The sequence below is a fragment of the Biomphalaria glabrata genome, chromosome 1 (genome assembly GCF_947242115.1).
Source record: "Biomphalaria glabrata chromosome 1, xgBioGlab47.1, whole genome shotgun sequence".
Lineage (NCBI taxonomy): Eukaryota > Metazoa > Mollusca > Gastropoda > Planorbidae > Biomphalaria > Biomphalaria glabrata.
Window position 1 is genome coordinate 74,290,712 of NC_074711.1, and position 16,418 is coordinate 74,307,129.

Genomic DNA, 16,418 nt, shown 5'->3' on the forward strand with positions numbered 1-16,418 from the left:
AGAAAGAGAAAAAGAGAGCTGAGGGAAATAGAAAAGAGAAAGAGAGCAGAGGGAAAGAGAAAGAGCCGAGGAAAGAGAGTGAGTTGAAAGAGAAGAGAAAAAGAGAGCAGAGGGAAAGAGAAAAGAGAAAAAGAGAACAGAGGGAAAGAGAAAAGAGAAAAAGAGAGCAGAGGGAAAGAGAAAAGAAAAAGAGAGTTGAGGGAAAGAGAAAGAGTTGACAGAAAGAGAAGAGAAAAAGAGAGCAGAGGGAAAGAGAAAAGAGAAAAAGAGAGCAGAAGGAAAGAGAAAAGAAAAAGAGTTGAGGGAAAGAGAAAGAGTTGAGGGAAAAAGAAAGAGTTGAGAGAAAGAGAAGAGAGAAAGAGAGCTGAGGGAAAGAGAAAGAGTTGAGAGAAAGAGAAGAGAGAAAGAGAGCTGAGGGAAAGAGAAAGAGCCGAGGAAAGAGAAAAAGAGTTGGGAGAAAGAACCTATTAATTTGCACGCATGTAGCTTAAATATGAAGAGCGATTTAGAGAGAAGAAAGAGTGAACAGAGAGAGAGAAATGGAATAGGTGAGATAAAGAGAGAGAGAGAGAGAGAAATGGAATAGGTGAGATAAAGAGAGAGAGAGAGAGAGAAATGGAATAGGTGAGATAAAGAGAGAGAGAGAGAAATGGAATAGGTGAGATAAAGAGAGAGAGAAATGGAATAGGTGAGATAAAGAGAGAGAGAGAGAGAAATGGAATAGGTGAGATAAAGAGAGAAAAAAAAAGTAATTAAAAAAAACAAATATCAGTAGAAAAAAAAAATGAAAGTCCAAGTAAAGCAACTATTAGAGAGACCTAGAACTGCCAAATGAAAGGAGATGTCACAGTGTAAGACGTGTGGGTCCCCTAGAAACATTGTGAAATAAAACTCAGAAATCCTATTAAAATATTCACTTCCATTTCACCTGCCTCTAAAGCCTGTCGCATCACGTGCTGATGACGAGATTCCCAACTGGAGAGCAGGTGCCGAGTTTCAATTCTATATCTTACAGTACACCCCCCCCCCCCCGGTCAACGTATATGGGCTGGAATTGAAGTGGCTTTATAGCATCTGGGTACATTCAAATCCAGTGACCATTACTGACCGATTAGACCAGAGGGCATTGAAAAAAAAGAGAAGCTAGACAATGACAGAAAGATCGCTCAGAGGGGATTCTTTTTTTTTTAAATATCTTTCCTCCTCTGGTAATTAATGCTATTTTCGTCTTTATTCAAACATCGCATTTTTGTAGGTATAGTCTGTATATAAACTAATTATTTAAGTAATTGTTTAGGATTGTGATTTTTTGATACGGATTTAAAGTTTCAGGCCTTTCTTTACTCTTAAACTTGTTAAAAATCACTTCAATAAAAGATATGTTTGTAAATTATATATATATATATATTCCGCTGCGAGGACAGACGCAGACTGCGAAAAGAAAATTTTAATCGACCACCGGCTGACAATGGCTACGCTTGCCCTGGAAGTGGCGAAATATATAGGTCACAGCTGGGCCTGCGTAGCCACAGGAAATACTGCATTCCTCATTAATCTCGAAGACAAGCCTTATTATTATTAAATATTAAATTTATTGAGGCAATTTTGGGTTCGAATCCCGATGGGGTCTTAACTCTAGCTCTCGACCTCTCTTCCCCCATCCCTAGTGCGCTTAGATTTGCACGGCGAAAGAGAGGCGTAAAAACTTGGAGAATGTTCATCAAATAAATTTGACATAACATGAAAATATTCAGTTGTTTGTTTGTCATCTGTTTATGCAATTTTTTGGGGGTCGCTTCTGTTTTTAGATTATTTTGGATTAGGAATTGAAACTTTTACTTAAATAATTCCAAATGTTGAGTATAAAAATGTAACGCTGTAATACTATTTATGAATTATCCATGCCGTGATGCCGTGGAGGTTCTGAAACTCTGAACCCCAAAAAGCCGCCAACAGAACATGCCATAGAACCAAACAACAGACATCGCGAGACGCTTGCCAATGACCATCGATCTATTTGAGTTTATGCTACAACCTTTCAACGCCTCCGTCTAGCGCCCACTGAGTGTAATCACTTGGAAACGGGAAGACCTGCATGTACTGTGTGGATCTAAACAAATAAACAGTTGGCAGAATGAGAGAGGAGATGTGACTTCAAATACGCCCATGAGAAGAAAGCGTTGAGGACATAACATGGGAGAGTTGTTTCAGACTTTCTTTAAAAAATGGGGGGAGGGGGGGGAGGATAGGGGAGAGAGAGAGAGATAACAACTAAGGGAGAGATGATCCTTAGATCTATATTATTTTCTTATCAGCTTATCAAAGTTCTGTTCACTTCTAAACATCAAAACATTTCTGTTATAGGAAACTCAGAGCAGGAAAAAAAAACTCACACACACTCACACACACATAGAGACATGTATGTGTGTGTTTTGAAAAATTTGGTATATATTGATAATCTTTCACTAAGTACTCTTTTTTTTTCCATCCATCAATAATGGCCACCAGACACTTTTTGCCCGTGAATTCTGGTAGCCCTTAATTAAGGATGAAATATTTTGTTTTTTTTCTGACAAGTAACAGTCCAATAGAAACATTCTTTAGGACTGACTCGCCCCACTGTTTCTTTTTTCACTCTTTTTTTTTTTTCCTCGTCAGTTATATATATCTATATCCAAATGTCAAATGACCTACGATCATACTATACAGTGCTGCTTCTTCTTATCTGTATTTCGTTATGTAATCAAAAGACATTCTGTGACATTCCATTGAAGACTAGGCGGTGTCTAGACCACTGTTCATTATATTTGAATTATCTGAGGTGAAGGCTAGTAGCTCTCTATTTCAAAAAGTAAAAAGAAACATTTGGAAAACTTCCTGGAACACTGAGATAGCTGAGAATGACATTAGGAGGTCAGAAAACGTTAAGAATCGTCTGTGATACACTATCATCATCTTTTCTATAGAGTTTGTATTGAGAACTAGTGTGTCTTGGACTGTATTTCGTTCATCTCTCAATAGGCCTACTAGCAGCATTGCTCTAGTATGTCTATTTTTCTTTACTTTATTTTAATTTTGAGTAATATTGTGAGTTTAGAACAGTGTGGTCTTTACTATTTAGTGCTTTGGGATCTGTTTGGTAACAGCTAGATCGATTATTTGTAGATAATAGCCAGTTGTTTTTTTTCTTTCAAAAATAGTCATATTTTGTTTTAACTATTTCTTTGAAACTCTAAAGTCACACTAGTCATCATAAGACTGAGACTGGAATGCTGTATCTTGATTTACTTGAGTTGTTTACCAAGAGAGAAAGTGGCATTTGTGTGTGCATCAATGCTTTGTAGCCAATATGTTCTTCGTTTTCAATTTGTTTTTGTTCAGTTTTATACGAAACTTCTATATTTGACCTCACGTCTAGAGCTGAGTACTACCGAGTGATCAACTCACCTTTTTCTTTGTCCTACTCACGGCCTTGATTCTTCGTGCTCCATCGTACTATAAGAAAATATTGACCACCTTTTGAGTATTCACAATGGCTCAATGGCTAACATTCTTTGCCCGTTCCCCCAGCGCCACGGTTGCCCTTTTGTAATGTCGGTCCCCCATTCCTTGCGCCCCGCTTAGCCCGTCCTTCCCCCCCCCCCAGCTCCGACACGCAGGCACACACCTTCCAAGGCGTGCTCTTTTACACATCTGGACGAAATGTGTCACGTGGTCGTTGTGCATTGCATGTGCTGACGTCCTGAAGACGTCTCTGGGTGGCAGTGGCGTGCCATTCATATCCACTTGGGTTGGGTCTGGAACGGATGATTGCTACCATCCTGCAGTTTGTTACTTGGTCTTACTTAACAAAATGGGATTTATTTAGGACAAGACTCTTGGCGCATTTAGGACTTAGAAAAAAAAAGTGTTTAATCTTTGGATTTATGCAGTACAGTTTTCAAGCAGTCCGTGCGAAAGACGCTTTATTGTAAACATGTTCATTGGGCGGCGATAAGCTAGGATGACGTGTAGCCATCAGTTTAACTTCAGCTAACAGTGGACCTCGAGACTCGGCGGACATAGCTAACAGTGGACCTCGAGACTCGGCGGACATAGCTAACAGTGGACCTCGAGACTCGGCGGACATAGCTAACTGTGGACCTCGAGACTCGGCGGACATCCCTATCTGTGATTGGAACTTGAGATTCTTGATTACATAATTAGATGATCTCGGGAGATCAATGCCCTGAAAGCATTTGTACCAAGAGATTCTCCATGTTAACATTCTGAGAAAACAATGAAACAGAACACCTGGAGGATAGATTGACGGCGTGAAGAAGTTTAAGAGGAAGAGACAGTTCATCCGTCCTCACACCTAGCATCATATCGTCTGCTTCTTCCAGGTAGAGAAAGCTACTTGAAAGATAATGCAGACTAAGGCAGCCAATGGTAATCAACCTGCTTAGAAAAACTGGTTATATTATGAACATCAAGAATTTACAAGAATTAGCCTTGATATCTGGAAAAAAAGAGAGCATGATCTGGGTAAAGGGCTAACTCTTTCGTTATAAGATTCAAATGGATGTCTACATTAGCCCGCACTTTTTACTCAACAAGTATCAACTTATAAAGAAAAAATAGATTTCTACAATAATATCGTTTACATTTCTATTTCTCTCATTCTCTTTATGACCCGCACATTGTTTTGTTGTTATCAAAAATGTACTTCTTATTTTATTTCTCTTATAGACTTTAGTCCCCCCACCAACCCCCCACCCCTTTTCAATCTACCCCATCATTCCTCTGTCCGCTCCTCTGCCCCTCTTTGGGTATTATCCAGTATTAAGTAATCAATCAAGTGCTGCAATCAGGCTCTGGTACATTTTGATTGTGTGATTTCGTGTGTGTGCGTGTGTGTGAGAGCGTTTGTGTGTGTGTGCATTTCAGCAGTTAATGGCATTGATTGGGGGAGATGATCAATTGAAATCCCACTTGTCGCTTTTCTCCATCCATCACCTCCGTGGACTTCCACCAATAATGTACTCGCCGGTACAATGGAAGGAAATATTTGTCGCCGGCGTCTGCATTCACCTGTCAGTACTGATCTACTTAGTAGGTGGCCAAGATAGATCCTTAAGTAAGTCTCCTAGATGTTTCTTACTGCTGGAAACAAGTTCTCTCACTCATCTATGTGTACGTTAAGGTCGCTGTGTCTATATGTCAGAGCATTGTGATACATTTATAATCATTACAAGAGTTTGTCTGGCAAATACATCACTAGCACCCAATTACACGTCTAGCGTCAATACGTAACTTCACACAATTCGGATATAACATACATATGATAACACATTGGAAGGATTACCTATAAAGGACTCATCTGGTGTAAAAGTACATAATAAAAAAATCTGACGCAATAACACTTAATTTTATGTATGATCAAATAGTACACAGTAAAATGCACATAATAAGACATTCACTTATATTATATATATATATATATATATATATATATATATATATATATATATATATATATATATATAGAGAGAGAGAGAGAGAGAGAGAGAGACAGACAGACAGACAGACATATGATTAAACGAAGATAGAATTATGTGATTTATAAAGATATTTAGATAGTTCCAGATGTCATGTTGCGCTAATAAATGCAACTATCCCACTCACTACCTGAAGAGCAGCCTAGATATCAAATGTTGGCTATGCAGAGTTTCAGTGACGCTGCTATTTTGCCATACAACAACAAATCCTGCACCAGAGAGATAAAACCCAGATTTTTTTTATTGGTCATGAATAAAAAAAAAAAAAGAGCCCAAAAAAATAATAAAATAAAAAGATCAGCCTCTTACAAATTGCTATTGTTATTTGGGGTGCCTCCGTTCATGTCGTTATTTGGTGTTGGCCTCCCCTAGGAGACATCCATGGGAGTTATTGCTGCGGGGAGGGGGGATGATCGGGAACGCCAAATCGCTCATCGAAGAAGTTCACCATCTCGAAAATTCTGCCGTCGTTTGAAAAGTTCGCTGTCTCGTGTTTCAACTTGGCAACATTACTGCCATTTTCTTCGTTAGAAAACAAAAAAAAAATGAATCCATAAAATAAAGAACGAAATCTATTTTGGCTCCAAATTAAACTTGACACCGTCTTGGCTTGACTAGAAATACTAAGGATTTAAAAAAAAACACGTTATTATCACTCTAGAGAATTATTTGTTTTTTTTTAATTAAATGATTAGATCTTTTGTGTGTTATATAAAGAGCCACCTACTTGTAGCTATTTTTGTTTTTAATTTTTTGTTTGGATACAAACTTTTTTGTTCTTCTTGGCAAATGTTTCTGTTGTCTTCAGCATTTTATACACTTAGGACTTCATACAGTCTTCTTGGGCTATATGGTACGTCTGTAAGCACTCGCGTCTTAACATTGACTTTATATGTCAATGTGTCCTATTGTAGCACATATCCAGCACCTCACCTGTCTGTTGTTATCAGACTGTATGTGTCAATGTGTCCTATTGTAGCACATATCCAGCACCTCACCTGTCTGTTGTTATCAAGCTATTTAAAATTGCAGTCGAAGTTAAATGTATCAATTTGTGTATCTTATTTCAAGCATATAGATAAAACAACACTATGACTATGTGTGTATCTTATTTCAAGCATATAGATAAAACAACACTATGACTATGTGTGTATCTTATTTCAAGCATATAGATGAAACAACACTATGACTATGTGTGTATCTTATTTCAAGCATATAGATAAAACAACACTATGACTGGCTGCTCTTCTATATAAGTAATGATTGGTTAATTAATTTTCACATTAATTACCTTAAAAAAAAGGGAAAGACTTTGTTCGCAACACGGATGTCCAGTATTTGTTATAGATATAATTAGACACTACATACAACTAGATGTAATTACACACCACATAGTAGATACTTATATATTATTAAACACTTACATAAAACAATATATATTTAGACACTTACATAAAACAATATATAATTAGACACTTACATAAAACTAAATAGTCATCAAATGTTTTTATAGTAAATAATACTTTAACACACTTTTTTTGTTTATAAGGCGAACTGTTTGCTATCAAACGGATACTCTCCCTTGTATACCGTTCGATAGAAAGGCTTTCCATTAGTCTCGCCCTTGTCCATACTTTGGATTGGCCATTTTGTCCCTTAGAAGTAGTTCTTTTTAAGCGTGATAATACCATTGGTGGTCATCTCATGCTCTCTATCGAGTGACCATTGTGATAAAAGCAATAATCAAGTTTCGTTACCATCTCAACAACTTCCGGTCTCCCCTTCCCCCCACTCCTCCGCCGTGTATCACTCTCTACTTTTGGTTTTTCTACAGGAATTACTGAAGATGCGCCTTAAGTGTTTATTTAGAAATGACAGAGATTCTGACTCGAAGGGGTGGGTTCTGTTCCCAGAAAGTTCCATTGGTCATCCGCAGACTCTTGGGGAATTGAGATCTGCAAAGGATTCGAATTCTAGCTATTACCCTGTCAAATTGTTTTTGAGATGTTGAGAACAGGATGAGAGCACATTTCCTAACAATGCCAATTAGTTGTCAAAAGGAACAGTACAACAGTAGAACTGTGTTATACCGAGAACGTGGCTGTACAATAATTGACGATTAAGATACTACAGTAACTGATTAAATTTATCGCGCATCTATTTCATAGATCGAAAAAAAAAGGAATTTAATATAAATTTATTTTCTTATAACCTTTAGTTCAAATTATTAACATATTCATATATATTAATATAAAACTAAGACATAAAAAAAATTGCATAGTACCAAACACACGGTATCTGAATCAAAAATATATATCCGGAATTATCATAATAATATAATTTTTATTGTATAAGGCCAATATCGCCAATGATTTCATATCTTTATTAGCCGATATAAATAATTCTTGCTGAGTCTCAGTTTAAAATGTCAGAGCTTAAAAACCTCGGTAAATAAAAAAATATTGGACCAGACCAAGTTAAATGTAACCTGGTTTCTCTCCCCTCACCAGCGTCATGATTTATCTGTTCCATTGCATTATGTTTATATCACTTATATACAGCGTCATCGCGTCATGATTGTACTCAATCATATATAGTTAACGTGATGATTGAGATTCTGTTCCTCCCCAGTACGTTTCAATTTAAGACTTGCACCAGTGTCGATGCACTGTTAAATAATCAGGAAATCGAAGTTTAATTTATTAATTACAGTGGAATTAATTTCCTGTAGTCGTAATCGATAAGAGAATTTAAAAGAAAATTCTAATTCTGATGCCCAGATAGTGTAATTAGAGATCGATTGTATCATCAATAATCTTGATAGTTTATCTGGAAAAAAACAACAGAAAAACAAATTGTAAATGAAAGTCAAAGTTCATTTGAACCTTTATTGCTGTATGATTGTCAGTTTTGTCTAGTTGCTCTCTATGTAAGCATTATCAGCAGAACTGAACAATCGTTTTGTTTCACAAGTGATGCACAGGCAACACTCGTTTAAACGCCAAAACTTTAATGCTTCCATTTTGTGCTGTGTCATTATTTGCCTCCACCAGATGTCCATTTAGCCTGGTACTTCTTCCAAACAATGAACCATTACAACTAAGTTCAACATTTGTAGACATTATTCTGAACTTCTGGTCACTGAGTCTATCCAACTGAAATGAAAAACCTGACAATCGCGTGTGTTTGGTACTGTCCTTGACCCATGACAACACTGTCGTCTGCCATAAGGACATTGTGCGATAAAATAAAAGTTAAACCTTCATAGTGCGTAGAAATAATTCTGCCTTGTTTTGTGTTCCTGGAAACACACGATTCAGAACAAGCTGATGCAATGTTCTATAAGTGAAAAAAAAACAAAAACAAAGCAAGTTCAATTAGAAAGCAGAGATAGAACTTTCTAAACGAAACAAATTCGATAAAACATTCCAAAGATAGCAAAAAAAATATTGGAAACAAATAAAGATAGAACATTCTATTGGAAACAAATAAAGATTCTAAAGACAAACAAATGTAGATAGAACATTGAGAAGCAGCCAGAGAAAGATCTAATCAACTAAAATCTTCCATTAGTCTGCACTGTCTCCAGCTCCTTTTGTTCCTTTCAATACTCATCAACGATTCTAACTTGCAGCCGGCAAAGACTTGGCATAATCGGCTCAACTCTGCAAGCAGGCGGACATCGCTTGAGGGTGGGGAACGGTGGGACCCGACAACAGTCGAGGGGGGAGGAATGGATTGAAAAAGGGGGGGATGGGGAGTGTGCGCTTTAAGTCAGTGTTGTTAAGAAAACTAGTTGGTCCTAGAGAATGTGGATACAATTTTTTCCCCTACAAGTTTTGTATGCAACTATTATAATTGCAGCGGCTTCATTGTGCCCCTTTCCCCGTGGCGTACCGTGTCCCACCCACACAGTTTCCTGTCCTATTGTCCTTGTCCTTCTAATCTGCTTGACATGTGTTTGCTAATGAGGAAAAATACTTTTTGAAAAAAAAAAATATTTTTCTCCGTATAAAACCATTGCTTTTTAAAATGTACAGATTTGTGTGTGTGTGTGTGTGTTCACTCTCGTTGGAAGAACTAAGGGAATGTATGGATCCTGAAAGGTTTTGCGCTGCGAGGACTTAAGAGGGAAGATGTTCCGTTTAATTTGATGGGGACGGTTAGTAAAAGGAGATGCTGGCCATTGACAGAGAGCGCTGCAGGACGATAGTCCCTGTTGGTCGTCGCGGTTACCTGGGTAACGTGTTGGCAGGACTCGTACAGGGGGAAGCAGGCGGAATGTCGTTCTGTACTTCCTGTCACTGACATTCTGTCATGTTTGGTTTGTCAGTTTGTTGATCACAGTTTATAGACATGTTGTAAGCCGGGGGGGGGGGAGATCTGACCTTGATTTATTTGTATCTCTGCTTTATTTTGTATTCTAAAACTGTTAGAGCCATCCCAAGGATTTGGAGTGTTTATCGTTAAGGAACTAGAAGAACTGGACGGCGCTGAGCAATGGGCGACTGATGAAGTCATCCGTTGATTCTGTGCAATGATTGGTTTATGGCATCAGCCATGTTTCTGTTCGTGTGTTAGGTTATAGCGCCAGGCAACAGAGACGGCATTAGCAGTAGCGCCAGGCAACAGAGGCGGTATTAGCAGTAGCGCCAGGCAACAGAGGCGGCATTAGCAGTGCGCGGGGCCGTGGACTAGTGTCATATCAAGCCCACGAATATTTGTAAAATGGGCTGACAATGACCCAAAGGTTATAAAGCGTGGGGCCTTGGGGGGTTGGCCCCTTCGCCACCCCGTAATTCCGCCTTTGCAACTAGTTAAACTTACCCATGTAGGCGTGTTGGTTAAATAGGTACAAACACTTGAAACAATGTCGAAACCTTTTTTTTTTCTTTTCAAGCAACTTGACTTTTATCCCTAGATATTTACATCTTCAAATCAGAGTCTAGAAATGTGTTAAAACACAAATAAACTTGCGAATTGTGGAATACATAAAGAATCTATCTCACCTCTCATCAGAACTACTGCTAAACACACATGGTTCCGTCTTCATGTTCGATAATCAATATTAGACTCTCGACAAACACACACATACATAATATTATAAAATAATTATCCTCATGGCTAGTTACTCGTCGAATGTAGATTTCTTCCCCACCTTCACCTATTCACCAGTCTGTTGAACAGCTGTGGTACCACCTATGGTCTGTCGACCGTCTTTTTTCCTTTCATCTCTTGTCTTTTTGCCTTGAATAGAATCTCTTTCCATGACAGAGCCGTCAATCCTTTTAGTTTTCTCTCATTTATTCAACGTCCTAGTATTGTTCTCTCTTTCAGTGGAACTCTTCCGGTTCCCAAACTTTGATGACGTAATATTTCAATCGAACTCTTCCGGTTCCCAAACTTTGATGACACCATAGCCCCATACAGAATGTGGGAATCCTTCCTGTTCTGTTGTAAATGATGCTTTTTAATTCAGTTCTGCTCCTCGTCCGTCATGCTATCTACTCGATACGTTTTGGTGGTGGTGGAAGTTTCAATTGTCGAGAGTTTAGATTGTAAAGGTTACGGGTGTACATTTTAGGGGAGAGTGTGGCGTTGGAATGGGGGGGGGCGGTCTCACTGAGCCCTGGGTTCGATCAACGCATACGACCAAATGTCACACCATGGAAACACAAATGTCACGTGATGGAAGGCGCATGATTCAATAACAGAACAACACTTGCTTAATGCACGCGCCATGGCTGGGCAATATGTATGAGCTCCAGTCCCTGCATCAGGTGAGAGTAGTGGGCCCCCGGGTGGGGGGGGGGGAGGAGAACGTAAAGACATTAAGGGGAAGAGGGGTCATCCTTACGGCTCTGTCCTCAATCTTCTCGGGGCATATGTAAATTAGTGAAGTGTTAAAATGTATTGTCCAGATCGATACCAACCCCGCTATCTAATTATGTTGGAGAGAAGGCTGATAGAACTGGAGTATTCAGTTCACCAACTATTCATCTTTGTCTCTTCAGCCCTCGATTGCTGCCCTTTACTATGGTAACTCTCTAGGATAATTTTATTTTTAAATCACGTAACTAGATTTTCGATCTTGAATATAGCATTGAAAAGAATTACTCCTGCGCCTACTTAATTTTTTTTTTCAAAAGACTTTTCCTTTCTGAACAAAAGTGAATAGAATTATGCAATAAAACCATCTATTCCTATTTGTAAACATTAAAACTTGTTACGCCGTCAGCACAAATCTTTATCATTGTAACTTTTTTTAAAATTTTAATTACATTCCCATCATGCTGTGGCATGCTCTGTATATTCTGTCCCAGGCTCTTTTGTGAATCTCTGGGGGGGGGGGGGGTTTAATCTAGAAGAAGGTTTCCGTGCTGATCTTAGGCGCTCAGCAAACACAACTCTACTCGAGACGGGATTCGAACTCCAGCCTCCCAAATGTTTTTTACCACTCAGCCTTCCATTCAAAAAGAAAACATCATAGAGTTTTTCCCATCAGTTTTTTTTTTTTCATGGAAAATTAAAACCTGAGTCTAGATCTCGATGTTGATTGGATAGTTTAGTTAATTCCGTCGCCTCTACCAGCAGCCTTTGAGGTACATGTTACGACACACTGACGTCTGCTAGTGATATACGTGTGTTTAACTCGCAGGCTGGATGCCTTACAGTGTTTCACGAAACCTACGTATTGGAAACAATGTACTCGTCCTTCCTCTTTGGAATCAAAGGCATTGCAGTTGCCAGTATCTAAATCTATGACGCAAGAAACTAATGCCATGTTCACATTCTCTAATCTTTATTCTAAAACTTTTTTCCTTGGCGCAGTCTGCAAAAGAGCTCACAGCTCAGCAGCCAAAAGTTGGCTAGAGGAAGAAGAAGATAATAATAAACATTTATTTTAGAAATAATAATAGTGAAAAAAACAACTTAGGATGGTGTGAAGAGTGTATGTGTGTGTGTGTGTGTGAAGGTAAGTGTATATCTGTATTTATTGTACATATTTTACATACATTTACAACGGATCAGTCGTTGTTCAGTAACTTGTTACACATTCTTTGAACTATATTTCAGCGGTAGGATGGTTCCGTTGTAATGGAGTTTGAGCACATTCATGTGGCATTCTTCCGGTGCGGACTTAGTTTTACAGACACAAATATTTTAAAATCTCAGAAATGATAAAATATTTTTTTTTAATTCTGTCATTTGTTTCGAATTGCTTAATATCTGTGAACATACAACAGACGTTTAAAAAACAATTGGGCGGGGAGGGGGGATTTATGTACTACCATAGTCTTAGCCAGAATATGCAGTCATCCAATAATTATAGGGAAGTCTCTCTCACGCGTTTCTCTATATTTATCTCATAAAAAATCGAAAGCACCTATTATCGCCATGGTACATAAAGAGCAGAATCTCAGACAACCTGGATTTGGTTTCTATGCCCTGGAAGCTAAGGCACCGCGTGAACTCCCCCTCCCCACGCCTCTTCAGACTTTAACCCATGCCGCTGCGGTGTCCGCCTAACACTGTAATTTGCCTAATCTCTATTATAAATAAAGTGGAAGATGAAAGATATAATTTTTTGTTCCGACCTTGTTGTTCTATTGCTTGCGGGGTCAATCGTCTACGCCAACTGCTAAGTTTAAAACGCTTAAAATAAACTCTTCGCGTGTGTGCACTTATCGCGCAAAAAAAAAAACAACACTTTTTTTTTTTTAAAGCCAAGGGTCGTAGCCTAAGAGGTAAGGAAACATTGGAAGATCGAGGGAGGGCGGCTGAACGGCGTAATCAACTGGCGGCAAATACCGCTTACATCAGGGCATGTATGTATGTAAAAAAAAATGTGGGGGGGGGGGGGGGGTTGTGATGAGTAAACGTATAAATAATGACCTGGCGTAATAAAAATAGGGCCTTCTCCCCAGGGAGAGAGGGAGAATCGATGCATTAGTGCATCCGTATGGATTGATTGACTTAATGTAAGCTCTCCCGGTTAACACTGATTACTCCCTCCCCACCCCCCTTCCCCCCCCTCTCAGTTTGCTCACTCATGACTTGATTGATTAGAAGGAAGATGGTCTTTCTCATCTACTCTTCAAGTCATACAGTCATATGCTTGAAAAAGTATTGCTTCTACAGCACCCGTGGGCTTGAAGTCGTAAATATTACCCTTGAAAGGCTTGCAGTGTCGCAAAGTAACTAACACACTTACTTGTTTTTGGTATATGCTTGACCTGGGTAAAGAACATCTGCTGCATTTTAGCAATCTTTCGACTTTTGACATAGAACTCACTGATTGAACAAAACAAAAACATCTCCGTAGTATTAATGTATACACACACGTAGCGAGAAATGTCTTTCAATTGATTATTTTTGTTTAATTAATTAAAGTCATGAAATATCTATTAAAATGATATGTTTTAGACAATTTAGCATTGATTCAAAATAAACGCAGAGTTTTGGCTCCGAGGAAGCAGTGCTGAAACCCAAGGTTTCTCATCTAGTTCTCTTTCTCTTTGTATGATGTTTGATTTGTTTGTCTCTCCTTTGTCTCCATCTCCTGACATTTTCTCTTTATCGCTAACAAGAGACATAATCTTTTTTCTTACGGAATATTTGTTTCTCTTGGAGCCTTCTACGTCTCGACAGAACCTCTACCACCGACACCGACCCAGTACCACACGCATGCACCAGTTTATGGAAGGATCTATAAAGACCAACCCAAAAGCTCCAAATGACAAAGAATTCTAATTCTAGATCTCTCTAAAAGCCTATTTTCTATTTCGTCTTATTATGATGGGACGTTACAGTCAACAAAACACTAAATAACCAAATGATCATATCGAGAGGAAACAACTATTTATTGCTATAGTGTCCGAGTTTTTTTGTTTTTTTTCTGACACCATTCTAAACATATAGATATGAAAATACGAAGATAAAAGATTTATTGTTATTCACTACTCGATGTAGTTGGTTCTTATAAATGTGTTTCTTTGCTTGTGTGTATGTGTATATGTGTCCATGTCCTGTGTCACTGCGAGAGGGTGGGGTCGTCTCGAGATAAGGGTCACACTATTTCAGTAATGTAATTTCAGCATTAGAGTATGATGTATTTGTATTAAACTCCCAAGAGAGATCCCGGACTTGTTTCCTTAATGGAGAAGGGGGAGGCATATCACATAGAAAAAAAACCTTGCGTAGAGTACACCACCTAGTAGCTTTCTCGTCTAGCAACTCACTCGCCCAGCTATTTACTAGCCCAGCTATTCACTCTCCCAGCTATTTACTAGCCCAGCTATTCACTCGCCCAGCTATTTACTCGCCCAGCTATTCACTCTCCCAGCTATTTACTAGCCCAGCTATTCACTCGCACGGCTATTTACTAGCCCAGCTATTCACTCTCCCAGCTATTTACTCGCCCAGCTATTTACTCGCCCAGCTATTCACTCGCCCAGCTATTCACTCGCCCTGCTATTTACTAGCCCAGCTATTCACTCGCCCAGCTATTTACTAGCCCAGCTATTCACTCGCCCAGCTATTTACTCGCCCAGCTATTCACTCGCCCTGCTATTTACTAGCCCATCTATTCACTCGCCCAGCTATTTACTCGCCCTGCTATTTACTAGCCCAGCTATTTACTAGCCCAGCTATTTACTCGCCCAGCTATTCTCTCGCCCAGCTATTCACTCACCTTGTTACTTATCGCCCCTGTTACTTAATCGCCCAGTTATTTTAGAAAGTTATGAGGAGGCTGGCAGTAGCAATAAAATGTAACTTTTCATTGTGGAGAAAGAAAAACCTCAAATAATTTCATACTTAAATCTCTGGTCGCGATTCTGGAATCTATGTGTGGATTTAAAATAATTTACTCACTCTGAATGAATTCATTGAGGTTTAAATTCTTTCCATTTCAGTAACCAAACGTGCGAAACTTTGTAATTAATTAATTGTTTTACCAATGACATGAATGGGTAACACCCGTGACTCTAAAGGAGGGTTAGGACCTTCCATCCATACTTCCGGAACGATCATACAGACTTAGAAAGCCTGTTCTCTTGTGCACGCATTGCTGGAAAAAAAAAGAGCTATCTTTCTTCGTCCTAGCTTTCCGAATCCTGCTTCATGGAAACTACTGCTCTAGAACTTTTATGGGAACACCCTCAATCTGGCTCTTTTCAAATGAATGTTGTTGTTATTTTAATCAAAGAGAGCAGTCCTTGTCATCACAACAAATTCTCAATAAGGATAATCAAAAGCAGTCTTAGACTTGGTCTTTGTCGACCAGAGGTGTGAATGTTGGGGTATATTCACAGGCTAGTAAGCCCAAAAGCTGTGAGCATCTTACCCCCCACGAATCAGACCGAACTTTGATTTGCAGTGCACCCATTGCTGGAAAAAAAAAGAGTTATCTTTCTTCGTCCTAGCTTTCCGAATCCTGCTTCATGGAAACTACTTGCTCTAGAACTTTTATGGAAACACCCTCAATCTGGCTCTTTTCAAATGAACTTCTTAAGCCCTCATTTTTACAGAGTTTGGTGATAATGATTGGATAGGATCCACTATAGGCAAGAGGAGGGGAATTGAATTTTAATTTTTACTTACATTCGGGATTACACTTTGCTGGTTCGCTTATGTATATGGCACCATTATGTATGTTTTATTACCTCTTACAGACTCTTAGAATTTACAGTCGCTTTAATTAAAAACTTACTACAGCGATGCAACGGTTTTAATGATTATAATCTAAGTTTTCTTTTCTTGTTTCTTTGACAGTGTCTCAATGAGGACAAAGTGAACATGGATTTGAGGTAAGTCCTGGGGCGGGGGAGGCAGAATGAAACACCTGACATTGCTCAGCTGTTTACCTGGTGTGAC

General features: G+C 38.8%; 1 protein-coding gene across 6 annotated transcripts in view; it reads left to right on the top strand.

Annotated features, from left to right (window-relative positions):
• LOC106057761 (nuclear hormone receptor HR96-like) overlaps nucleotides 1-16,418 on the top strand; it is a 355,871-nt gene that overhangs the window by 216,222 nt on the left and 123,231 nt on the right. For all 6 annotated transcript variants that reach the window (XR_008775322.1, XM_056013976.1, XM_056013900.1 and 3 more), the window contains one exon: nucleotides 16,317-16,351. Coding sequence is in view for 5 of the 6 variants with exons in the window: in XM_056013900.1 (XP_055869875.1) it covers nucleotides 16,317-16,351 (35 nt within the window). In the remaining variant the exon portion in view is untranslated. The remainder of the gene's footprint in view (nucleotides 1-16,316; nucleotides 16,352-16,418) is intronic.